The sequence below is a fragment of the Linepithema humile genome, chromosome 1 (assembly GCF_040581485.1).
Source record: "Linepithema humile isolate Giens D197 chromosome 1, Lhum_UNIL_v1.0, whole genome shotgun sequence".
Lineage (NCBI taxonomy): Eukaryota > Metazoa > Arthropoda > Insecta > Hymenoptera > Formicidae > Linepithema > Linepithema humile.
This window is the reverse complement of record NC_090128.1, coordinates 16,304,327-16,332,230: the sequence shown is the minus strand read 5'-3', so window position 1 is coordinate 16,332,230 and position 27,904 is coordinate 16,304,327. Positions and strand designations below refer to the sequence as shown.

At 39.7% G+C, this 27,904-nt stretch overlaps 2 protein-coding genes across 2 annotated transcripts; both read right to left on the bottom strand.

The window, feature by feature from the left end:
• Positions 1-8,330: 8,330 nt before the first annotated feature.
• Positions 8,331-11,295, bottom strand: LOC136997371 (uncharacterized). The gene is made up of 2 exons (XM_067348082.1): positions 9,233-11,295; positions 8,331-8,866 (listed from the first exon to the last, which is right to left on the bottom strand). The coding sequence occupies exon 1, from the start codon at positions 10,972-10,974 to the stop codon at positions 9,235-9,237; it is 1,740 nt and encodes a 579-aa protein (XP_067204183.1). The 5' UTR covers positions 10,975-11,295; the 3' UTR covers positions 8,331-8,866; positions 9,233-9,234.
• Positions 11,296-15,783: 4,488 nt separating this feature from the next.
• LOC137000854 (uncharacterized) lies at positions 15,784-22,961 on the bottom strand. Its single transcript, XM_067358414.1, has 2 exons — positions 22,572-22,961; positions 15,784-18,052 (listed from the first exon to the last, which is right to left on the bottom strand). The coding sequence occupies exons 1-2, from the start codon at positions 22,959-22,961 to the stop codon at positions 17,330-17,332; spliced, it is 1,113 nt and encodes a 370-aa protein (XP_067214515.1). The 3' UTR covers positions 15,784-17,329.
• Positions 22,962-27,904: the final 4,943 nt, after the last annotated feature.

The following is a 27,904-nucleotide window of genomic DNA, read 5'->3' as shown; positions in this document are numbered from 1 at the left end:
AATGAACTTATCTATTATAGACGGATGAACAAAAGATACGGGGCTACCGGAATCTATTAGTGATTTGAAATTACAATTATTTTTACCGAATTGAATAACATCAACGACGGGATCAGAAATCTTAATTTGTAAAGGTTGTATGTACGATACCGTAGACGCAGCTGTCGGTGGATCTTCCACTGCTGCGACCGATGCACCAACGGCTGTTGAAGAGGACTGCTTGGTTTGCTCCTTCTTCTTTAGACGAAAACAGTCGACCCGAAGATGTCCTTTTGTACGGCAATAAACACAAAACAAATCCCTCGTCGTCCCCTGACTCGAATTTCCAGAAGAAGTCGTAGGAGATTTCGGCTTTTCTTTTTCAAATTTTCGGAATGTTGGAGGCGACCTTTTATTTAAATCACCGTAGGCCAATGTGAGAACGTACATTTGCTCTAAAAAGTCGTCAATAGAGTCTGACTTAAGGGGAGGTTCTAGTCAAAAGGCCCGAAAATTAACATAATTTCATGATTTAATAAAGATAGGAGATCAAGGGTCAGGCTGGTTGATCGTGCCAAGAGTTTTTTTATGAAGTGATATTTATTTGACGTTTCGGTCAATGATTTTTGACCATCTTCAGAATAGTTTAAATCTAATGACAAATATAATAGTATATAATATTATGAAATCATGAAGCCGAATTTTCGGATAATAAAATAAAATAAATAAATTACATACCAGAATGAAATCTCAAAACATAATTAATGGTCAGTGTTTTATACAGTCCGTTGATAAAGATAGCTCGAAATACAGATTGTTAGTCATTATTGACGTTAAAAGACTTAATTAAACCTCTAAATTCGTTGAGCACACTTAAGAGGTCAGACGTCTCACTTGGTCGAGCACAAATCTTATTCTGAGCAAACGGCAAATTCAAAAAGGAGAGGATAGGTAGGAAGTTAGGAAGCAAGAAGGGGGGGGGTATTTAAAGAGGGGATAGTAAACTAATGATATGACTGTATGACGCAGGTAACGAATCCGTATCACTTTGAACATTTATGCCATGTGACTGTCTCTTGATGAAAATCATTTCAGAAATTAATCTTTTGTTATAAGAATGTTCTATATCACAGATCTCTGCACCGTCCCAATCAAAATTATGATTAAGTCGACTGCAATGTTCAGTAATGACTGAATTTTGACCTCTCCTGACAGAACTTCTGTGTTCATCGACTCTAGTTCTTAATTGTCTTTTTGACTGTCCTACATAAGTCACGTTACAGTCATTACATGAAATCTTATAGACAATGTCATTGTGGGAGTCTTTTTCTGCAATGTCTTTATGTCTCTTAATAAAAGTATTCAGTTTGTTAGGTATAGTATGTGCTAATCTGAATTTATATTTTTTTGTAATATGTTTAATTTTTTCTGACACAATGTTAGCGTAAGGAAGAACAAAGAAACGTTTATTGTCCTCATCATTGACATCATTATCCAACAATAAGCGTCTGTTATTATATATGTAATATTTTATTCTTTCTCTAATACCGTTAAAAATGAAAGGTAAAGGATAGCCATTATTCAATAAATGTCAATAATGAGAACAAAATTCTGTTGATAAAATTGTGAATGAGACAAACCCAAGACCCTGTCTATCAGGCCAACTAGCACACCTCTCTTATGTGATATCGGATGTTGAGAGTGGAAATTCAAAAATCTGCCAGAGAAAGTAGGTTTTCGATACCAATTAAACATAAACTTGTAACGGTGCGTTTTTATCTCGCGATTCTATTGCTAAGTGCGGAATAGCTCGTCGGTGCCAGGATTCGGTATAAGCGGTTAGACGGGGAGACTCCAATGAACTTAGACCAAATTAGGAGGTAGAAATAAATATATTTCTATGCAAAGAGTTAGATACATTTTTACATGGTAATTATTATAAGAGCAAGCTGTAGTTTAGAAAGCAAGCGAGTGCGGCGTGCAAGCGAGAGCGGCGTCCCAGCGAGAGCGCGAGGAAAGCGTATAGTGGTAACGCACGTTGGTACCGCAAGAGTGAGACAGGTATCTACCGTAAAAGAATATAAACTACAGAATACAAGCTAGAACATGATAAACCAACGAAAAGAATACATGCTAGCGGAAAATAAGCTAGTGAAGGATAAATTAAATGAATGCAAACTAGAGAATCTAGACTAAGAAGCGCGAACTTAATAATACTTAAACCTACGGAGGAACGGACGGTGTGTACGGGACGTCGAGTGCTCCCGACGAAGACAGAGTGCTCCCTGCCTTGAGAGGGACGGTGAACGGTATACGGATGCCGAGTGCGCCCGGCGGAGACAGAGTGCTCCCTGCTCCTGGAGGAACGGAAAAGTGAGGATGCCGAGTGCGCCCGGCGGAGACAGAGTGCTCCCTGCTCCTGGAGGAATGGAAAAGCCAAGTCAGAGTGCGCCCTGATGGCTTGGAAGGTCTGCAGCGTGCTCACTGCAGACCGGGTAAGGTCCCTACTGGCCGGAGCGACGGCCTTATATACCCGTTCGCCCCCCTCGGCGGCCGCATTCCGATGACGTGTTGCGGCCGGCGGCTTGATGCGCGGATGATCGTCGCGGCCGATCGCGCGACTAGTAACATGGGTTTAACCCATGTTACACTACCCCTTTCTTTTTAGGGGGGGTGCGATGCGGGTGGCGGAATGAGGTGCGAGGACCTCGCCTGGCCTCGGAAGTCGAACCGCACCAGCCAGCGTCCAGCGGCGGTGACCACGTGGTACTTCCGGCTGCGGTGGGCGGCCCAGTATGGTACCTTTACCCAGGTCCCATCTGACAGCTGGACATCCACTTCTGGTGGGTTGGTCGGAGTCGGTGGTGTTTCGGCGGCGGTGGGCGGCGTGCCTGAAGGCCCGGCAGCCGGGCATCTTCGTGGCGGTGTCCGCGGAGGTTCGGTCTGCCGGCCGGTCCGTGTGGAAGGCGGCGTGGTGGAGGCCGCTCGTAGGATCCGCATTCGCGGTGATGTGGCTGGTGGTCCTGTGGCTGTGTGTAGGGCCCTAAGCTCCGCGCTCATGCGTCGCCGGGGCCGAATCGGCGGTGGTGTCATCATCCAGGCCGCTTTTTCTCGCTGCTCGCGGTCTGACCGTTGAATGCGTGTCCCCACGCTGGGTACGCTCGGACCGGCGGTAATTTGGGCGCACGCAGGCGCCTCGTTTTCAGAATCGTCGGAAAGGTCTCCGAATAAGCGTCGTATTTCGTCCTGTCGAGTCGACATTGTGACGAGAACTAACGGCTAGCGGTCGCTTGTCGGGTATACCAACTCGGGTAGATCGTGTTATGACGCGTGATATAGTAAACATGACGGCTGGCTCGCGGCGCGGTCGACCTTTGTCCCCGAGTTTCTTTTGTATATTAGGAATGCGGTACGGGTCGTGTTTACATTTCGGGCGGCGCCGGTTTTAAGTCTTGAATGTGTACGCGTCGATACCACTTATTGTTTACGGAATCGCGTAAATCGACGATGACGGGCGATATTATCGCTTTTACAATTAGTGGCCCGATATATTTCGGCGCGAGCTTTGCGTTGAACGCTTCGGCTTTGTCGGAGAGGTGCCGGTCCCGCTTCCAGACTTTTTCTCCGATTTTCGGATGCCAGTGTCGGCGGCGCAGGTTGTAATGCCGTTCCTGACGTTGGAATGCTCGCGCTAATTGTACCCGGACTACCTCGTAGGCTCCTTCCAGCTGCTGCCGGTTCGCCTCTAGGCTTCCGCCGGTGGCGGTTACGGTTCGGTCTTCGGGGTGTGGCCTGGCCAATTCTCGGCCGTGGTTGAGGAAGGCCGGAGTATAGCCGGTGACCTCGTGCCGGGCGGTGTTATACGCGAATTGTAACGCGTGTATGCGTTTATCCCAATCGCGATGGTCGTGTCCGACATATTGTGCGATCATCGTTTTGATCGTCCGGTTCGCCCTTTCTACCGGGTTGCAATGTGGCGCGTAGGCGGGAGTTGTACGGTGTCGGACCCCGAACGTACGGAGCATCTCCCGGAATTCCCGTGATGTGAATTGGGTGCCGTTGTCGGACATGACTTCGCTAGGTGTTCCGTGTCGGTAGATTAACCGGTGGGTAACCTCTCGAGTGACGGCGGATGCGGTGGCCTGACGGAGGGGCGCCATCTCGACCCACTTGCTGAACCGGTCTTGCATGGTCAGCAGCCACGTATGCCCTTGACGGGATCGTGGTAGGGGTCCGACCAGGTCTATGGACACACGTTGCCATGGGGTGTCCACCGGAGTGGAGTGCAAATTGCCTGCTGGTCGTTGTTGGAGGCTTTTATGTGCCAGGCACGTTTGACACTTCCGGACGTAGTCGGCGGTTTCCCGGAACATGTTCGGCCAGTAATAGGCTCGGGCCACCCGAGCAATCGTTTTGGCGGTTCCAAGATGTCCGGCGGCTGGCTCGTCGTGAGCGCGCTGTAAGACGGCCGTTCGTTGGTTCCGGGGGACGCACTGCTTCCACTGTTCTTCGACCGGGGTATCGTGGAAGTTAAGGTCGTGTAGTAAGTGGCGATAGAGACGTCCGTCTCGGAGTTCGTAGTCCGGGTATCCGGCCGGGTCGGAACGTACCGCCGCTTCCAAGCGTTGGTACCACTTGCAGGTATCCTCCCGTTGTACCGCACTTACTTCCGGTTCTCTTGATAGGGCGTCCGCCAATTGATTTTGTGAGCCCTTGCGGTATTTGATATCGAAATCGTATTGCTGCAACTCAAGTGCCCAGCGGGCCAGGCGTCCGGTGGGTGATTCGATTTTCTGCAGCCAGCGTAACGACTGGTGGTCGGTTATGACCGTAAAGCGGTACCCTTCCAGGTAATCCCGCATTCGGCGTACGCCCCAGATCACTGCCAAGCATTCGAGCTCAGTGGCGCTGTAATTTTTTTCGGCCGCATTTAGTGTTCGGCTGGCGTAGGCCACTACTCGTTCCCCTTCATCGTGTCGCTGGGTGAGTATAGCGCCAAGGCCCACGGTGCTAGCGTCGGTCTGCAGTACGAACGGGCGGCTGAAGTCTGGACAGGCGAGTACCGGTGTGGTGGTCAAGGCTTGCTTGAGGCTGTGGAACGCTTCCTCTTCTTCGTCGGTCCATCTCCACCGTACGTTTTTGCGGGTGAGACGGATAAGTGGCGTGGCGATGGCGGGGAAGTCCGCGATGAATCGTCGGTACCACGAGGCTACCCCGAGGAACTGTCGAACCATACGGATTGTCGTAGGTGTCGGCCAGTTCGTAATGGCGTTGACCTTGTCTGGGTCGGTCCGGATGCCATCCTGGTCGATAATGTGGCCGAGATACTTTAGGCTACTTCGACAGAAATGGCACTTTGCTGGATTCAAGCGCAAGTTTGCGTTTCGTAGCCGTCGGAAGACCTCCCTTAGGTGACGTAGGTGGTCGTCTAGGGTTTGGCTGGCCACCACGATGTCATCGAGGTATACTAGTACGTTCGGCTCGAGTTCAGGTCCGAGGACGGTGTCGAGCAACCGCTGGAAGGTGGCGGGTGCCGAATGCAGGCCGAACGGTAGGACTCGGAATTGTCGGAGTCCTCGACCGGGGACGGTGAAGGCGGTCAGCGGACGGCTTTCTGGCGTGAGTGGTACCTGCCAGTATCCGTTTTTTAGGTCCAAGGTGGACAGGTACCGTGCTCCCCTCAACTTGTCTAGAGTGGCCGTTATGTGTGGTAACGGGTATGCGTCCTTCTCGGTGACTTGATTTAGTCTCCGAAAATCGACGCAGAATCGGTATGTGCCGTCCTTCTTCCGGACGATCACTACGGGCGAGCTCCAGGCACTGGTGGACGGTTCGATAATGCCTTCTTTTTCCATCTTCTCGACTTCTTCGTCGATAATGGCCTGCATGGCCGGGTTCCTGGGGCGGTATCTCTGCTTGATCGGCGTTTCGCAACGTAACCTTATTTGATGCGTCGCGTGATTCGTCGGCCCTGAGATCTGGTCGAACTTCGGCAATTCCTCGGCCAGAAATTTCTCGAGGCGGCTGGTTTCGTTTGTGGCCGCGGTCGAGGAAACTGTCCCGGTGGCGGGGCCCCAGTTGACCCGCCGTATTGGTGGTGGCGGTAGTGTGAACCTTAGCTTGGCCCACAGGTCCGTCCCTATAAGGACGGCGGTGCTTAATCCTGGTAGTACGGCGAATTGATGTTTGACGGTGCGCTCGGCGGTGGATACCTGAGCTTCCAGCAGCTGGCCTATTGCTACTCGGGTGCCGTCGGCTAGATGGATCCGGCGGCGGCACGGGACGGTGTTGCACCCCTTTAGTAGCGACGCCATTTCGGTGCTCATTAAAGATATCTCGGACCCCGAGTCTATCAGGGCCTGGATGTTGTGGCCCCTGATAGAGATTTGTACGTACGGTCGGGGGCGGTAGGTTATTCGGACTCGGGCCGGTCGGCGACCGCTGTGACTCCGGCCCGGGTGTCGTTTCCCGGTGGCGGGTGACACTCGCGTGTGAGTACACCTTCTTTCCCGCATTGGGAACAGAACTTCAGTGCCGGTCGTCGGCAGTTTTGGCGCGTATGTCCCCGCTGTTTACAGCGCCAGCAGCACTGCGTCCGGTCGTAAGTGGCTGCGGCGACTCGGGTTCCCGTTATTTCCGGTTGGGGCCGTTGTTTGCTCCGTCGGGCCTGGATCTTGTCTATATTATGTACCTTGGCCTCGAGTTCCTCCAAGCTCGTTACGCTCTCGAGCGGTACATATAGCTGGTAATCCGGATTCATGTTTTCATGGAGGATTTCCAGCTGGTCCTCCGGTGAATAGCCCCCAGCACGCCGCATCATAGTCTGAAGCTCGGTTATGTAGGTAGTAAAGGTTTCGCCCGGTTTCTGCTGCCTACCTTGTATTTCGCGCCTCAGCTGCCGTTGGTATCCCGGTGTTAGATAGTGGGCTTTGAAGGCTTGTCGGAATTCTGTCCATTTTGACCACGAGGTCCGGTTATTCCGGAACCACAGGAGGGCATTGCCCCGGAGTAGTTCGGGTAGTCCGAGGAGTAGATGGGCCTCTTCGTACCCATATTCCTGGCCTAGCTCCTCTACTCTCTCTATAAACCCTAGGGGGTCCTTCCCCTCGAAGTGTTGGCCCCACTTCCGGATTTGGTTCAGTATTTTTGTCCGTTCAAGAAGGCTGAGGGCTGGTACTCCTTCGGCCCTCGCCTCGGTCGTTCCGGTGTTCTCTGTTGACGGTCCGGGTACGTTCGGCATTGCGAATGTTGTTTCGGGATGTGTTTTTGCGTACTGCGCGAGTCGTTTGCGCAGGTCGTCTAATTTTCCGTTTGCGTCTATATTAAGCCGCGTTAGGGTCTGTATCGCTTGCTCTTTAGTTAATTGATATATCCACGCGGGCATTGGACTACGCAGATTGGAGTCTCTGGATTACGGTCCCTGTTCGGGCGCCATGTAACGGTGCGTTTTTATCTCGCGATTCTATTGCTAAGTGCGGAATAGCTCGTCGGTGCCAGGATTCGGTATAAGCGGTTAGACGGGGAGACTCCAATGAACTTAGACCAAATTAGGAGGTAGAAATAAATATATTTCTATGCAAAGAGTTAGATACATTTTTACATGGTAATTATTATAAGAGCAAGCTGTAGTTTAGAAAGCAAGCGAGTGCGGCGTGCAAGCGAGAGCGGCGTCCCAGCGAGAGCGCGAGGAAAGCGTATAGTGGTAACGCACGTTGGTACCGCAAGAGTGAGACAGGTATCTACCGTAAAAGAATATAAACTACAGAATACAAGCTAGAACATGATAAACCAACGAAAAGAATACATGCTAGCGGAAAATAAGCTAGTGAAGGATAAATTAAATGAATGCAAACTAGAGAATCTAGACTAAGAAGCGCGAACTTAATAATACTTAAACCTACGGAGGAACGGACGGTGTGTACGGGACGTCGAGTGCTCCCGACGAAGACAGAGTGCTCCCTGCCTTGAGAGGGACGGTGAACGGTATACGGATGCCGAGTGCGCCCGGCGGAGACAGAGTGCTCCCTGCTCCTGGAGGAACGGAAAAGTGAGGATGCCGAGTGCGCCCGGCGGAGACAGAGTGCTCCCTGCTCCTGGAGGAATGGAAAAGCCAAGTCAGAGTGCGCCCTGATGGCTTGGAAGGTCTGCAGCGTGCTCACTGCAGACCGGGTAAGGTCCCTACTGGCCGGAGCGACGGCCTTATATACCCGTTCGCCCCCCTCGGCGGCCGCATTCCGATGACGTGTTGCGGCCGGCGGCTTGATGCGCGGATGATCGTCGCGGCCGATCGCGCGACTAGTAACATGGGTTTAACCCATGTTACAAACTGATTGTTGCCTCGATATAATGTTATATCTAAGAAATTGATATTATCTCCCCCTATCTCTGCGGTGAATCGCAGGCGATCGTGTACGGAGTTGAAAGATCTGAGGACATCCTCAATATGTCTTCTAGGAACCATAGTAAGAATGTCATCAACGTATCTAACATAAATCGGTAAGCTGAATTCTAAATTTTCCATTGCTCTCAATTCAAGATCCGTCATGACGATCTTGAATTATGAGGAATTATGAGGAATAAATATCACTTCATAAAAAAACTCTTGGCACGATCAACCAGCCTGACCCTTGATCTCCTATCTTTATTAAACAAGTTTTAATTTATTGTGGGTCTTCTTCTCAATTATAATTTCATGATTTTTTTTTGAGCGAACGTAAATGTTTTTTGAAAAAACTTTTTATTGCATTTATTAGTATATATTTGAAAATATAAATAACATTTAAAAAAAAAAAAAAAAATCAAAATGGCGGCTCCAGCCCTCACTGAATGAAGCCGTGCGCGGCAATAAGCAATGTGCGCTGCACACTCTACGGCCCTGCCAAGTGATCTGAAACAAAAAAATCAAAAATATTCTTAAAATAGATGAAATTTTGGGGGCCTTATGATTTTCCGATTTTTAAAAAACCCTTTTAAAAAGAAATGACGGCCATTACAAAAAAGAAGACCCTCTTTTCCCGTTTTTTTGTTTTGTTTTAACGTTAAAAAAACAATAATAAACAATTTTTTTTTTTAAACGCTTCCTGAAGGCCCCCTAAATTGAATAAGCTTTAATTTGCGCCGTCAAACATCGAAATCAGTTAAGTCGTTGAAGCGGAATCGTGTGCGGCGCGCAAAAAAAAGTTGTTTCAAGAAAAACGCGTCTAAAGTTAGAGGAAGAAAAAATCGTAAGTAATGTTTGTTTTTTGACACTTACATCTAATCAGCTATTCCAGCACCATACAGGGTTCCTTCCTCATCCTCGAAGAGCATGTTTTGCTGCACTTGGGCGCTAATTTTTTCAATTCTGGCTTTTTTTATTAACTCTGATTGACTCGCGTTCGCTGACTTGACGCGCTCTTCGTCAGTCTTCGCAGCGAAGTTTCTGCTGTTTGTTCCGATTACGATTCCCAACGTCTGCATGGTTTTTAATATAGATGAATAGCCTTCATTAAAGATGCCGGAAGCTATGTATGCTGCTATTCTGATAGTTTGTTCGCCACAATGAAGGTGTTTGGGGACCAGTTTCCACAGACAAGCGTTGAAGCTTTCGTTGTCATTTTGCGTGTTTCCACCTGTGCATCTTTGCAGCAAATCGTCACTTGAAAGAGCTTCATATATGGGTCGAATTGCTTCTTGAACTGATGCTATAAGGGCAGGTTCATGATGGAAATCGGCGAGTTCTCCCTTAGCTTCTGCAACACGCCATTTACACCAACTGTTTTCATCTGGCGGGCAGTTTTCATGTTTCGGTTTCTCATCCGTGGAACATTTATGATCGAACGTTGCCCACACAGCTTTTCTCATTTCTTCGGCCGAATCAGGGTGTCGCCTAATGGCAAGTCCATAATATAAAGTCAAATCTTTTATCAATTTGTCAGTCAATTTTCCTGCACCTTTACCTCCGATTCCTTTATGTTGTTTCTTGGCTGCGCGCAATCTTGTGCCCATGCGCTTCTGCACATGACCTATACATTCCTTTTTATGAACGGTAAGGTCGCTATAAGGATTACAGTTGAGGAGAGCTTGGAAAGTTTTCGTGTCACCGTCGCCTATATATGTAGCATATTTCACACCGTGCGATTCTGATCGACAAAACATTTCTTTCATACAATCTACCTCTATCTTACCAGCACTTCCATTGTGATTTATGCTGCAATGTTGTTCATGAGTATCATGCCAGATATCGTACTCATTAGTTCCTTTTTTGCTGGCCCAGTTGCTGCAGCTTTGGCAGAATGACGACTTTACAATCTCCAACGACTTTACAAAATCCAACACTTTGTGCGTATATTTTCCGATCAGCGTTGCAATTCCAAATAACGACGAAAAGCCACGTCTTTTCCACGAACCGTCGCCCGACACGCTCAAATGTGTTTCTTCATTTCCCGCCTCCGCGTTCTTCTGTCTTTCTTCAGCAATCGCTTTACGTTGAATAACTTCGAATGTACTCTTTGCTGCCTCGAGCAGATTAGTGATAAATGCATAGTACGTACCATTTGCAAAGCCTGAAGACAGTTCCATTAGGGAACAAAAAGTATTTATCGACCGTAATCCGAGTCCCAGAATCCGCATAACAAACATCAAACGGCGATTTATTTCGTATGCACCATTTACTAAAGGACTTGAAGAAATGCGTTGTTGATCATTGCACTTGCACTTGATTACTAAATTAAAACCAAGTCCACGGTCACACGTACGAGAAAATGTCACATCACCGTCACATTTTTTACATTTTAAACACTGAGACAAAAAGGTGAAAACAGTCAGAAAATTTATAATAACGTTATTATGGCCAACATCAATTTCAATATCATCGTAACTCGCGTCTTTAATTTTTTTCGCTGAAGTACTAGCATACTCAGTTTCTGCTTCTATTTTATCGGGATTATAATTGAATTTCTTCTTTCGAGGCCGATATGGTCGAACAGTTCCCACTGATTTTCGTGTGTTCGGCATTTTTGAAACACTGTTACTTGCCCCACGTTCGAAACGCAACTGAAATACGTTACTATAAATAGAAGTATAGAACGCACATTCAACCGAGGGTATACGAGCACACAATAAACAGGGATGTACAGGAACTCGTTGAGACAGGCACAAACTTGCTACCTGTAATTGAAACAAGGGAGCACCGCCTAAGCGGTGAAAAATGCCCCTCCCTTGAAGCCGCTCCGAGCGCGCGTTTATACCTGTTTTTCGGCCGACGCACTCTCTCGTCTAATACGCTATAACTCCTAAAATAAATTATATAGGAAAATATCCTTTTGGCTACACAATTTCAAGACCCTAAGGATGAAAATAAAGCAAAAAAAAAATTTTTTTTTTTTTTTCGATTTTGACTAGAACCTCCCCTTAATTAGAGTAGCCATCCCTCTTAGGGGTGCACTAACTATTCCGTTCACGAGAAAATGTATTGCATCCTTCTCCGGTAAATGCAAATTCTGTATCAGTTTTAATTTATGCATCGCATATTCGTGGAAAGTTTCTTTTCCAACAATCCATTTGCGACTTTCAGCCTTTTGAACAGCAATGTGATATGGCACGCTTCGTCGAAATCTTCTTAAAAGTGCCTGTTTAAAGGTTGACCACCTGTCATTGATTGAGCCTGTGTTCAGCTCGAACCAGTCACGTGCCGTTTTATTTAGTTTTCCGGAGGCTGCTAATAAGATTACTTCGTCTGCGACGCCGTGAATGCGCGCTACACGCTCAATTTTCTGCAACCACAATTTAACGTTATCGTCCTCGGTTCCTGAAAAAAACGGCGATTTGAGAAGCTAATAATTTGATTGCTTGTGCTATAGGTATCGACGCTAACACCGGATTGTTACCGCTGCTGACCTCATTAATAGGATGATTAGAAATCCCTGACGGAACGGGAGACGGGGAACGAGAGATTCTTTCTATTTGCGGTTCCCTTAAGTTAATAGAATTCACCAGACGAGCGATATGAGACAACATTTCTTCTTGTTGACGTTTTTGAGCTTCTTGGTGTTGTTGCAATTGTTCCTGTTGAAGTCTTACCTGTTCCATAAGAACTCCAAGAGTCTGCTGCAGCAGTGCATTAAACGAATGTGTCAATGTCTGACCTTCCGAGGTTAGAGCTGTTCCACTCAAACCTAACGGTTGTGTATCTGTACTTGAATTACAATGCATTTGAGGCGTGTCAGCTGATCTCTCTGACTCCTCATGACCCTGAGAAGGACTACTGTTTAATTGAGCCTCCAAGAGCTGAATGCACTTAATCTTTGTGTTCGGTGGTGCCATGCCTCTTTTGCACACCTCTTCCTTGAGTTGCGCGAACGAGAGTTCATTTCAATGTTGACGATCCATCCTTAATTATCTTCAGATGGCGTGTCACTAAACACCGGAACACCTTAATATAGTCTGTGGCCAATGGGAGACCTTCCCGCATGTAAATGCACAATATGGCTGCCGAAAACCACGTTAGCGACGATTTCTGACGCAAATAAAAATGGCGACACATCCACCACGTGCCACGCACAAAGCCAAAAAAATGTCTTTTCACTAAAAATCCTTTCACACTGTGATGCTATCCCACTTCTGAACTGTAATTGATCTAGTTTATATCGCCGAACGTAATGACAAGGGCGATTTACCTGTACCGGCGGGATTGCTAGCGCGAGACCGGCGCGACGCACGTATTTTGCTAGCAGGGCGTAACCACGGTTAGAACCCAAACGTTCCACGGAACGACTAGAATATATGTCAGGATTATTTACTGAAGGACAGGATGGGCCAGGATTAGCGAAGAGACGTATGGTGATTGCACAAAAGTTTACTCTTCGTTATCTCGTTTTACAATACTGTTCTTATGATGGTCGCGTGACGACTCTCTCCCACGGCGTAAGTCCCGCACACACGATGTTGGCGCTAACGCATGCGCCATGTAAAGTAACTAGTTGGATCTCGCAAGGAGCGAATAGGGTTACTTCCTCTTTCTTACAGTAATTTATAACAAACCGTTATTTACACCGTTTATTACGTTATACTATTGTTTACACCGTTATAAATTTATAATCAATATATTAAATATATGTATTATTAAATATGCTATGCAATTAATTAAATATTTAAAAAAAATTAAACTTACACTTAATGTTATCATCGTTGACGTCGTCGTCGGCGTCGCAATCATCGTTGACGTCGTCGCCGGCGTCGCAATCATCGTTGACGTCGTCGTCGGCGTCGCAATCATCGTTGACGTCGTCGTCGGCGTCGCAATCGCCGGTGACGTCGTCGTCGGCATCACAATCATCGTTGACGTAGTCGTCGGCGTCGCAATCGCCGGTGACGTCGTCGTCGGCGTCGAATCCGTTGTCGTCGGCATCGACATCAGGGCTGTTGGCGTCGGTATTGGCTTGTAATAATCTGGAAACAAAAATAAAAGTAAAATTATGCAATATATATAAATATAGACTTTAAAAAACGCGAATAATACAAGCTTACCAAGAATAAGAGAGAGAGTGAGCAGATAGAAAAGTAGCGAGCGAGCGAGCGAGCCTCGAGACTTTTGTTTACGAACTTTTGTTAATCGAACAGTAACACAATGCCGACCAAATACTCGATGAGTTTTGATCTAGCTTCGATCGCGGTCGACAACGGACTAAACGTTGAACGCGTGACTCTAATGAGTAGCGTGATGCGGATGTTATGCTGAGAGAGAGAAAGAGAGAGAGAGAGAGAGAGAGAGAGAGAGAGGGAAGGAGGGAGGGAGGGAGGGAGGGAGAGAGGGAGGGAGGGAGGGAGGGAGGGAGAGAGAGAGGAAGGGAGAGAGAGAGAGAGAGAGAGAGAGAGAGGGAGGGAGAGGGAGGGAGAGAGAGAGAGAGAGAGAGAGAGAGAGAGAGAGAGAGAGAGAGAGAGAGAGAGAGAGAGAGAGAGAGAGAGAGAGAGAGAGAGAGAGAGAGAGAGAGAGAGAGAGAGAGAGAGAGAGAGAGAGAGAGAGAGAGAGAGAGAGAGAGAGAGAGAGAGAGAGAGAGAGAGAGAGAGAGAGAGAGAACAGATAGAAAAGTAGCGAGCGAGCGAGCCTCGAGACTTTTGTTTACGTTAATCCAACAGTAACACAGTGCCGACCAAAAAACTCAATGAATCGACATTGTGTTCATTGTCGAATAAACATAAACATAAGTCGAGGCTCGCTCGCTTGCCGATGTTTTCAATGCGGCGACAAGCCGGCCGGGCCGGCCGTAAACACGGGATGTGCTGAACACTTTTCATCTTCAATTTCGTATTAAATTTTGTAATATATATATATATTTAAAAATAAATTCTAAAGATATCTAATATAGGAATGGACAAAAATAAGAGAATAATATTCATTGAAAATTTCACTGTAAAAAATTGTCCGTCAAAAAAGAAAGTTGCAGTTTAATATATATGTATGTCCATTATAATTTTTAAATATTTATATATACAATATAAATTAAATTTTATATATGAATGCATTGTGAAAAAGTTAGAAAAAATTATTTTACTTTACGTCACACTTATTTAATTATTTATATACAGAGTGAATCACCTAACGTTATCATCTTGATTTACGTCAATATTATTATCTGTAGAGAAAAATCGGTTAAAATAAAGTTGTATGGTTTTAAAAGGGACATAAGATGGGCCAAACAAAAATTGAATTGTTTTACCTCAACACTTTTATACACAAAATAATGGGAGGTAGCAATTAGTGTTAAAAGCACATGGTTGTCTTTAATAAAAAAATATGGATTTTGTCATATCTTTATTAACAATTTTATATAAAATGACGATATTATAAATCGTTATTTTATATACTTATTTTATATTCGATAAATACTTTATATAAAATTGAAAAAAAATTGTATATTATTATTTGCACAAAAAGCTATTAGAAATAAATATATTATAATTTATAAAAAAATTTTTTTAATTTATAAAAATATCAAAATAAAACAAAATATATAAACAGAATGTGAAGCCTGTCATATATTTCATATCAATATTCTAGATTAGAGCACAAAGGCATTAGAAATAATTATATTACAAATTATACAAAATTAAATATTAAAATTATAAAATATAAAAAATAAATATGAAAGAATATAAAAGTTCTCATATATTTAATATCCTATTTCTTTTCCGAATGTTAAGTGATTTTACTGTACAAAAAATACAAACAGAGTTTATATTATATAAAACAAAAAACTTACCACTGTTACGTATCCATAAATAATATCTTTCATCTGTCTGTAGCGGCAATCTGTATAAACGTTTTCCATTACATTTACCATTCGTACAATCTTTATACGCACACTTCTCGAAGAAACGATATACATGATCTTGATTCAATATTGCTTTTTAACTGTATTGTTTTCAATGTACACTACAGTTTAAAAGTTGCAAAAAACTTTTCACCCACGCAACCTAAGTACACTTGGCACGAATCTGCGAAAAATTCTTCACAGATGTAATCGCGTATAAAATCCTTTACGGACAATAATCGCGAAAACATAAAACAAACATAAACGAATGTTGAGTATACTTATCTCGCAAGTTTACTATAAACGAGGAGACATTCGCGTACGGCGATCAAACGTATAGGTACTGCTCCGAGGAAAACTGATAATCCTTCCTTGTGTCTCTCGCTAACAAAAGAAAAACGTCGACCACATGATGTATTACTATAGCTCAATTTTTGTAAATAAGTCGGGAATGGTACATCTTATATAGATCACATTTAGATTTGATAATTTAACAAGAAATAAGTCAAAGAGATTTATGTAGGTTTTTTTACTTTTTTTTTTTACTTTTTTTTTTACTATTTTTTTATTCATGATACATAATGATACATATATTTATTAATGTGATTATATTTAACAGAAATATGAATATATTTAAAGAAGAACACGTAAAATTTATAAATAACTGAAAAAAAGATGTATAAATAATTATTTAGTAATAATAATTAATAGTGGTCTTCCACGCTACCCATGAGGTGCCACTAATAGCGCGTTAGATTTTTTTTAAAGTGGATCTTCGCCTCTGTAGCCCTATTATACCACTTTTTATTACATTATATATTTACAAAAGATATATATATATATATATATATATATATATATATATATATATATATATATATATTCAGACAGTAAGGATAAAAAAATCTTATAAACAAGATTCGGAAATGCTTTCTTTCTAATTTAATAAAATTTCTGTTAATGTAGAATGCACATTAAAAGAAAAATTATAATATTGCACTAAAGATTTATATACGTGTATAGATATTTTAGTTGGCATTTATATGAGCATGACGCAAAGATTGCAATCACAGTTGAAACAATTACATAAATCTCAAACTAGCAAGTCTTATCACGGGAAATCTATATAATATAGATTTTCTATAAAGAACTGAAAAAATAAATTATGTTTTGACGTCGTTTTTACCCATTTTTATTGCGCGACGTCTTATTATTTTATAAGTGATTTGTTAAAATCACTTTTTATTGTATTATATATTTGTATATATTACGTGTTATTCACGATATTCACATATATATACCTTGCCTTATAATTATAGAATACCGTATGCCAACATAAAATACATACACGATATATTTATTCCAATTGTGTTACCGTACTTTTTTAACTTTATTATTATATATATCTCGTATTATGTCATTGGGAATAAAATGCATGATTTTATAATTTCTTAGCATGATTACATTAAACTTATTTTTTTCCGTGATAAAACCTGCTAGTTTATGATTTATGTAATCATTTCAACTGTGATTGCAATCTTCCAAAAAATTAAAAAAATCATGCTTATTTTTCTTATAACAAAAAAATACTGCAAAGTGTAACATGATTTATAAACTTACTTTTTATGAATGTAATATTATGATGATTTTTCTTTCCACAATGACAAAATTGCACAAGATTACATATAATAATAAAAAAATTAAAAAAGTATTTGTTTCTTCAAATATGTATATTTTATTTTTCTTCCTAATAATTCTTCTCTCTACGTTTTATGTAATATTATTTAATTCATTTCTATTATATATATATATATAATTAATACTATTTTATTTATTATTATTTCTTTATTTTCTTTTCCTTGACTTATTTTTTCCTTACTTTTTTTTTCGCTTAGCTTTATTTTTGAAAATATATGCTATTATTTTCTGCTTTTTATCTTACTTTATTTCTTATTCTTTTTTTTCCTTACTTTATTTATTTCTGATTTCTGTATATATAATTTTCTTCTTCTTTATACTTGAATGATGGTGCTCAAGATGATCTCTATTCACGTTTTGCTTTATTTGTTTATAAACCTTTTAACTTTTTTGCACGGTGCACTAGCTACTTTTGCATCACGATTATTATATCTTGTACGGGAATATATTTTTACAACAATCATATATTTTAATGCTTGCATCCGATGATCATAACATTCTTTATGTTTGTCAAACCAGTCGTGATGTATTTTGTTTGTTGCAAATACGCATTCCGTCATTATCTTGTCAAGAATTTTAGTGCATGCCCAATAGTGTTGCCATGTACTGTTAAATGCCATTAATTGCGTTTTTATAATATTTGTAAATAGAGTTGTTGGTCGTACTAATTTTGTCACCGTTGGAGCATCTTCATCGCTATTTGGATATTCACGAAATTCAATGTATTTTTCATTTACTGTAGATTCATCCATTGGTGTTTTCATCATAATGTTGCGGCAGTCGTCGCAACTACTTTTAATAATACTTTGCCGTGCCACAAATCCGGCAAAAAATGCGATAGCATTTTCATTATAACTGCTATCAATCGGATTTGTATTTTCAATTTCTTCTATATCATATTCTTCCAGAAGAAGTTTTGCGTCTTCATCAAGCAATTCGCTTTCATTTTCAATATCATATTCTATAGACGCATTGCTCGTATTCATGACTTTTTCTATCGTCTTAACGAGTTCACTTGGTTCATTAATAAGAGTTTCACTTTCTACACATTGAACGTTACCCTTGTCGCTGCTCTGAATATATCCCTGTCAGAATGTATGGGATGCACAAAAGATACGTCGACAAGCAAAATAACTCTCAGTATATATTTTATTGATAACTACGATCACCAACCTCCACATGTGTCAAGGAGGAGAGAAACAGAAGTAGAAGAACAGAAAGTGTACTACACTAAGAACAAAAGAATATAGAATATTACTAGAGTCAAACATAAAATAACTAGTAAATATAAATGTAAATATTAACTTTGTTCAACACTCCTCCTCATTTATATTTCCATTAAATCGCAATGCTTTCGTAATTTTATGATTCTACTAGCTGGTAATGGTTTTGTTAATAAATCAGCAACCATATCTTCTGTTGGACAGTAGATACATTTGATCGTCCCCTTGTCGATATGGTCCTTGACGAAGTAAGCATGCACATCAATATGCTTGGAACGATTTGACAACTTCTCTTTTTTAATCAGTTTTAAGCAGCTCTGATTGTCCTCGTAGATAATAGTTGGGTCCTTTTCCGGCTGTTTGAAGTCCCTTAGTAGACGACGAATCCATAGTGCTTCACTACTTGCTTCAGATAGTGCTATGTACTCAGCTTCCATAGACGATTTAGCAACACAAGTTTGTCTCTTGCTACACCAGCTGACTATACTATCGAAATACTTAAAAATGTAGCCGGTAGTTGACTTGCGTTGGTGTAATGCGACATCTTCTGCCCAATTTGCATCAGCATAACCGATGAGACCAGTTTTACTGTTGATGCCGCCTAGCATTAGTGACAGATCTGCTGTACCCTTGAGATATCGAAGGATACGTTTTAGTTCATTCCAGTCTTCTTGTGTTGGCTTTGTTACCTTCTGTGCCAAAATTGTTGTACTTGCAAGGATGTCTGGTCTCGTATTTACAGCGATGTAAAGTAAACAACCAACTAATTTACGATAGTTTTCATTATCCATTAACAACTCGGAATTTCCTTTGCCGTATGACATGTTGATTGGAACATTTGAAGTTTTTGCTTCCATCATACCAAAATTCTTGATAATCTTCATGATGTACTGTTTCTGATTAAGTGCAAAATTTCCGTTGAGATCGCGCTTGACTTGCAAACCGAGATAGTTTTGGATATTTCCAAGATTCTTGATTTTAAATTCTGCACTCAAAACTTGCTCGCATTCCATTAACATATTGTCGTCTTTGCTGGCCATTATTACATCGTCGACATAGATTAATACGTAACATAATTTGCCATTCTTTTCTAATATGTATAGGCATGGATCATTCTTGCTTTGAACGTAACCTGCATCCGTGAGAACTTGATGAATTGTTTTGTTCCACACTCTGGCCGATTGCTTTAGGCCGTATATACTCCTCCTCAAGAGACAAACTTGATGTTCTTTTCCTTCTTCAGTGAAGCCGGGAGGCTGTTTCATATAAATCGTTTCGTCCAATTTTCCATTTAGAAACGCTGTCTTCGCATCGAGATGAATAACTTTCATTTGCTCTCTGGCCGCAATAGTAAGTAAGATTCTGTATGTTGCGTGTTTTACTACTGGAGCAAATACTTCATCATACTCAATTCCATACTTTTGGGAGAAGCCCTGTGCAACCAATCGTGCCTTGAATACTTTACTCACTCCGTGGGTTTTTATTTTATATACCCACTTACAACCAATTGCACGTCGATCTTTGGGCAATTCCTTGAGCTCCCATGTTTTGTTTTCTTGAAGTGACTTAATTTCGTTCTTCATTGCCTGAATCCATTCGTTTTTGTATTTGGAATGAATTGCTTGATTGTATGTCTTTGGCTCGATTAATTCTTTCTTGATGACATTGATTTTTGCAGTGTAACGATTTGATGGTACGCCAAAGTTCGATCTTGTGGATCGACGAATGTTACTCTCATTGTTAACTGGAACATCTTTATTTATTTCACGTTGAGCTATGGGTAACTGCTGATTATCTCTTAATGTTTCATTCGCTGTAGGATCATCTTCTTCTATCCAATCTTCTTCATCAGCGCTGTAGAATTTTTCTTCAGGTAGATGCGTAATTGTGACTTCGCTCTCCTCCTTAAATTCATCTTGATGAATCTTCCAATCGCTGTTTTTGTAGACAAATTTAACATCTCGACTTATAATTACCTTTCCATTCGATGGAACATAGCATCTATATGCTTTTGAGATTGCATCGTAGCCAACAAAAATTGCCTCAGTTGCTTTTGAATTAAGTTTCTTCCGCTTCTCGTCAGGTATGTGTACGTAACACTTTGATCCAAATCGTTTGAAAAAATCTAAATTAGGTTTGGTACCATACCAATTTTCAAACGGTGTTCGTGCAATATCTTTAGCTGACAAACGGTTTTGTATATAGTTCGCCATTACGACTGCTTCGCCCCAAAACTTGTTCTTAAGCTTAGCTTCTAATATCATGCACCTTGCTATCTCAATGAGCGTCCGATTTTTACGCTCGGCAACACCATTTTGTTGTGGGCTATATGATGCCGTCCGCTGATATTGAATGCCTTCTCGGTCCAAGAACTTGATGAATTCGACACTCATGTACTCTCCTCCTCTATCTGTGCGGAGCATCTTTGGTTTACGATTGAACATCGTCTTGCACAACTCCACGAATTCTCTAAATTTACCAAAAACTTCCAATTTTTCTTTAAGTAGGTAGATGGCTGTAAATTTAGAATAGTCATCTATAAAGGTGAGAACGTATCTTTTTCCAGATGGTGTCGCTGTTTGCATCGGACCGCAGACATCCGAATGGATTAAATCCAATTTTTCTTTCGCTCTATTATTAGAATTTGGAAACTTCATCCTACTCATTTTACCTTGTAGACATACTTCACAGTTTAAGATGTTGTTGCAATTCTTGCTGCATTCGTCAAAATGAACACCGTCGACGAGATCGCTTGATGGTAACGTCTTCACTACCTGGATGTCTCTATGGCCGAGAATACTATGCCATTTATGAACGCAATTCTTCATTGGTTCCGGATCTGGATTTCCTATTGCGCATATCATATTTGGTGTCTTCAACTTGTACAGATTTCCATAGGGTTCGCCCAATGCAACTTGCATTCCATCATGTGCACGAACGATATTGCATTCCTCATTGTCGAAAGTCACAGTATATCCCATTCTAGTCAAACGTCGTACAGAAATAAAATTTCCTTGTATTTGTGGCACGTATAGAACATTTGCAATCGAAACTGCTGTTATGTCACCTAATTTATTTATGAATTTTACATTGACTGTTTCTTTGCCTGTTGCAGTTACTTTATGACCATTTGCTACGTAGATACTTTCAATATGTTCCTTTATGTCAGTGAAAATCTCACGCTTGCTCACCATGTGATTAGTTGCTCCACTATCGACTAACCAACCGTCGTTATGTAGCATCGTTGTTGCGAATAGATGTTGAATAGTACCGCTGGCTTTAGCCGAATTTACCTGCTGCTGAGTTTTACCTTGTTGCTCTTGACTCCTCTTCTGTTTATACGCAAGTAACTTACGACAATCCTTTTTCCAGTGCCCTTTACGTTTACAGAAGAGACATTTCGATTTATCTATGCTAGCTGCTTCTCCTTTCATATCCAATGACCCGCTTTTGGCAGACGAGCTAATTTTTAATACAGCTTCAGTATTATCGCGATTTCGTTCGAGACGTTTTTGATATTCCGCAATCACAGCCGAGCAAATAATACTTGATGTTAATTCATCTTTGCGATTTTCCAACGTTGTAACCAATACGTTATAGCTTTCTGGTAATGAACTGAGAATTGTGACACATAAAATAAATTCTGGCTTTAATTCATCTCCGTAGGCTACAAAACGTTGAAATAATTCCGTCATTTTGGTTACGTGCGCTTCGACATTACCGCCTTCTTCTAATCGTGTTGTCATAAGCTGTCGCAAGATGCTTACTCTATTATTCGGCGTGTCCTTTTCATGGAAATCTCTCAAATTATTCCATGCACTTTTCGCTGTTTCACAATGCCTAATGTGTTGGATCTGGTCGTCTTTATATTTAATGCAATCGCAGTGTGTGCTTTTTCATCCTTTTGTGTCCAGTCAACTGTAATCGGATTTGGCGGATCCGTCGTAATTGCTGTCCAAACGCCTTTTTCAATCAATAACATTTTTATCTTATATCGCCAGTTGAAATAATTGTTCAGTCTCGTTATAGTATACTTCGATTCCGAACTCATTGTCTTTATGCGATCGCGTGCGAATTTTGAGGTTAGTTCACGTTACTTACTTAAACTGCTTTATTCTTCGAAAGAAAAACAAATATTATCGATGGGTCTGGGCCCATAACCTGTCAGAATGTATGGAATGCACAAAAGATACGTCGACAAGCAAAATAACTCTCAGTATATATTTTATTGATAACTACGATCACCAGCCTCCACATGTGTCAAGGAGGAGAGAAACAGAAGTAGAAGAACAGAAAGTGTACTACACTAAGAACAAAAGAATATAGAATATTACTAGAGTCAAACATAAAATAACTAGTAAATATAAATGTAAATATTAACTTTGTTCAACAATCTCGTAGAAAGTATATGCCTGATAGATAATCGAATCATTCTTGCGGTTGGATTAGGATTAAAACCTCCACGTTGTCTTAATTTGGAAAACAAATGTTCGACAGAATCTTGATTACACAATCCTGTCGCAAGTTCAAATCCTTCATATCGATTTGCAAGTATTTTATAAGTTGCGAGAATAGCTCGTACAGTTAAAACAAAACCTTTAAAACAAGGAATTTGAACTATGCTATTCGCTGATTTTGACCATCTTGAGCACCATTCGATAAAATCTGTTAACAGATTTTCGATATCCGGATTTTTTGAGGATAATGGTCGCTTTCCACCAAATGTAATATTAAGACTGTAAGCGTTGCAAGCATCTATAATATTATTCATACGCTTTGCAAAATTAGCTGTCGCTTCCCACGTATTTGTATTTAATTCTTTTTCGTGGCCGGCTGTTTTATTGCAGCTGCAAAAGTATAACTAAATAACTGGAAAGCTCTTTTAACATTCATTGCTTCGAAATATTTGGACGTATATGTGCTTCCGTTATGTGAGACAATAAATTTGAACCTCCTTTTGTGGCATTGTCAATAGACCATGTCATTTCAAAATCTGAATATGATGCGATTATTTTTCCATCGCGATAAATGTTTCCATGTGTTCTAAAGAAACTTGCCAATTTTTTGACCAAATGAGGAAAATCAAAAGATGCATTATATCTTTTTCCATTATATATAAAAAATGGCTTTTCTGCATTAATTTCGAGTTGAGTATAAGCGCTTTGATTACATGTACCTTGATCACATGTTACAAGTTGCACATCGGCACCCGTTGCACTCAATCTGTCTAAACATTCTTTTAACAATATAATTATTTCTTCTGCTTTCATGCATTTTCCCGGGAGGAAATATGCTAAAGGCTGTCGCCATGGACGACGCGCATTTAAACTGTCTAAGCAAAAGACAAATACACATTTCGATCTTTCTGATTTCTTTCCTAGAGGTCCAAGATCAACAAGACCTTCTATTTCATCTAATTTTCGCGAATATTCCTCATAAGGTTTTATTGCCATTTCATCCCATTTTAAAGCACACACTCTTTCATCCATTGATAAATGAGAAATCTTTTCTTTTAATTTTTCAAATATAAAGTCACAAAATCCTGGCCGTACATCATATTCTTCTAGCCATCTTCTAATGGTTCGCTGTCCGGGAAAATTACAACCTGCTTTTCTTAAACGACAGAAAGCAGCAGCTGAATAATAATATAATTGCCTCGACAGATTTTTCTCTTTTTCTGTATATGCTGCATTAGGTATATGCAGCTGCAAATTTATCATAGCTTTCGCTACAGGATGTAAATCTTGTTCATTAATCAATTTTTTTAATACTTTTTTCTTTTGTTTTTCTTTATTTGGCATTTTACGTATTTTCGGAATACGACGTATGCGATATTTTAAATCTCTTATTTGCTTTCGTAATCGAATATTTTCAGATTTTAAAGATTTAACAGTTCTATATAGCTGACGTATTGTTCTTTTATCTTCTCCATTACTAGTTTTTGTACTACTAGATTTTGTACTAGTTTTTGTACTACTAGATTTTATACTAGTTTTTGTACTACTAGTTTCTGTATTACTTTTAGTGCTTTCTATATTTTTATTAAATGGAAGAGGCGATGGGAGTCTTTGTTGCACAAATGACTCTAGATGCATCCATTCCGTAACATCTTCTTCTTCAATTGACGCATTAAAATGTAAATGTTTTGGTCGATAGCATCGCAGCAAACGTTGTTCTGTAACTGCATGCTCATCTATTATATTTTCATTAATAAAAGTAGAAGTAGATGTTGATGCTATATTCTCTATTTCTATATCAGACACTTGTTTTTTTGTTTTTTGTAAATGAAGAACTTGTTCCATTTCCATGCATTTTCTTTTTTGTGTAATGTCCTCATTAATATTGTGAGAACAAAAAGGAATTAAAATATTACTTTCATTACTTACATTATGAGATTCGAACGGAATCGGCACTGCATCACGTTTTAATCCTCTTGTAAATGTGAATGATTCTTCAGGAAAGTGGTCTTCGCACAATCCCGCACGTCGAAGAGAACTGGTAGACAATTTCTCTAATTTCGTATTTCCTGTACCAAAAATAAAATAAAAGAAAATTTAAAAATTATATTTACATACTCGCTTGAATATATTAAATGTGAAAAATAGTATTGAAAATTATATTATTAAAATTTAATTTTTTATGATTGGAAAAGATTATCAAGAAGCAAAATCCAGATAAAACTGTATAAAGTATCAATTTTTTATATAAATAACAGAAAAAATATATATATGCATATACATAAAAATATAAAGATATTAACATAGTGTTCTACTTTAAATAATGTTAAATATTAAGATTTCTCGAAAATTATAGTAAATACGGAAAAATATTTTAAACAAAAGTTATAAGATTTAGAAATATCTTGTGTATGTAAGCACAGTTCACATTTCAAGACATTTCCAATTAAATATTAATTTCAATGTTGATTTTAATGTAATCATTATTTTTTTAAATGGGATCATTAATTGATATATTACAATATTTAATTTAAAAACTTTGTAGAATAATATGTAGTTAAAAAGGAATAGCTTATATGATATTTTATGCCAACACATTTTGAAAAAAATATAAAATATCTTGTTAAATATTTAAATATTTTGTTAATTATCATTTCTTGATAATGTGACAATAATTTCTTTCATAAAATAATGAAATAAATTAATTGGTGCAAAAAAAATACATTTTTCTTATTAACAAAACAAGAATATGCAATTTTCAATAGATTACTACATACTTTTTCTTGACATATTTTAATAATGTTTTTTTTAAATTTTTTTTTAGAGTGTTATTATAATGACATTAGAACTACGTTTTTTTATACAAAGTGATTAATTTCATAATTAATGCAGAAAATTTTAAAGATGAGATTATCGAAAAAAAAAGTATTTTACAAAATATATAACTTTTTGCCAAAATGTGTTAGAATGAAGCATAAAATATTTCATAAACCAAGCCTCGGAATTATTTCATCTTTTCAGCCGATTCTCGTGGTATACGCCTTCTTTCCTCTCTTCACCGCGCGCGCGGCAGCCGCTAGGGCCAGCGCCGCCAAGCGTTAGGAGCGGCGCTATCCGATTAATGTTAAAAAAATTTATTAAAAATATTTTTTTCCTCAATAGCAATAGTACCTCACGGGTGACGTGGAAATCTATTGAAATATTTTCACATAATAAATTTAAAAATAAAAAAAATATTTTTAATAAATTTTTTTAACTTTTAATGATCAAGGAAAAAGAACCCAACATTTATCGGATAGCGCCGCTCCTAACGCTCGGCGGCGCTGGCCCTAGCGGCTGCCGCGCGCGCGGTGAAGAGAGGAAAGGAGGCGTATACCACGAGAATCAGCTGAAAAGATGAAATAATTCCGAGGCCTAATATATCGTATGATAGATTCCTAATACGCACACGCGTCGATACCGGTACGTGTGAACTGACACAATTCAAGCGCGAGCGAAAGATTGTGAGCGACAAACCATAACATAAACATTGACTCAAATATTTTTCTCGTTCGTTATTTGACATTTAAAAATTAATAGAAACATTTAATAATATAAATGAATAAAGATCAATAAAAATTAATAAATTATAGTAATATATTTTCATAAAATATTTTATATGTACATAAAATGCAATGTACATTTCAAAATTATATCGTATTTAATTTAAAACACAACTTTGTGAGCAAATTAAAAACAATTTTCTACAACAAATGTGTTAATGAATGTTCACTTATCCATTGTACATATAATATATACATGAATGCGCTTAAAATAATTACATATTACAAAAAAAAAAAAATTAAATACAAAATAACATTAAATACTAAAAATGAAATATTAAATAGAATGTAAGAAAATAAAAAAAAATATATCAAAAAGCTTTTCTATTTATAATTATATATATATATATATATATATATATATATATATATATATATATATATATATATACAGAGTGATTCAAAATAACCTGATGTCCTTGAAATGTCATATTCTTGAACGAACTCTAAGACGATTTTTCCTTTTACAAAATTTTGTCCGAAGCTTAGTTTTCGAGTTATAACGGAAAATAGTTCGCTACTTACGAGTCCGATACAACGGGCAGGCAGGGACGCGTCATAAGACAAGCGCCCCCCTACACGGTCAATGTTATTGTATAATATTTTATATTGCATAATATTATTGATAATTTTGATTTTACATTGAAGTTTAGATTATTCGTGTATTTCCTATACAATATTGTACAATTATTATTGATCGTTTAGGGGGGCTATAACGTAATGCTTCAAAGTGAAATATTTGATGACGCGAGTTTTACATAAGTGACAAATTAACTAAAAATACAAAGCGAAGACGAAGTAGTAATCGCGATTTGATTAAATATTCTTACCTTGGAGAGAATCGACGAGTTTGTATTTTTTTGTGACGATTGTCCGTCTTGAAAATAACAGCTTCTCAATTTCATTTGACACTTCACAATTTATTTCAAAACATCACTGTATTTACTGTGTTTAATCACAGTACTTTACTTGTATCACTCGTAAATATCAATTCCCGCACAGATTAAAAGCCACCGCTTTTCCGTAACGTGTTACGTTGAGTTAAGTACTTCAATGCACAGAGAAAGTCATAACGTAGCATAAGCGTGTATACACGCTACGTTACGATTTTTTCTGTGCGTTGAAATACTTAACGCAACTTAACGCGTTACGGAAAAGTTTGTACGATGGCTTTAAGGCACAAAATCCCACCGATTTACGACCGATAAAATACGACCGATTTACTATTATTATTTATAAAGGTTATTGTTTGTTTACTTTTTGACCGTCGCATACGTAGTTCTACTGCACACTCACGAGATAGCACTGATGTAAGTATCGGTAGAGTAATTGCATGAAAAGAGCCTCGATGCGGATTCTCAGCGTTGATTGATCATAACGTGATCATAACATTATCGATCTCGCTATGGCGTACGTTGCTTTGCGAACGCGCTTGGCGCGAGATATGAGAGTGTCTTATTTTCATTTTTAGGCAATTTAATACCGTAACGAAAAAATGTAGACGGGTATTCTAAACATTCATCTTTCTTAAAATAAACAAATTTCTTTCCACGTTGACTATCTATCACGTTGGCTATCTTTAATAAAATTTAAATAATATGATATTTATTTCTGCATAGTAAAAGAAATCGTAGTATCGAAAAAAAAGCAGATTG

What these genes read in the sequence shown, in the direction of transcription:
- LOC137000854 (XM_067358414.1), bottom strand. Translation starts at nt 22,961, where the DNA reads ATGAATAATATTATAGATGCTTGCAACGCTTACAGTCTTAATATTACA. An exon ending in CTACGAGATTGTTGAACAAA is followed by an intron (nt 18,053 to 22,571) that starts GTTAATATTTAC and finishes ACATTCTGACAG; the next exon opens with GGATATATTCAGAGCAGCGA.
- LOC136997371 (XM_067348082.1), bottom strand. Translation starts at nt 10,974, where the DNA reads ATGCCGAACACACGAAAATCAGTGGGAACTGTTCGACCATATCGGCCT.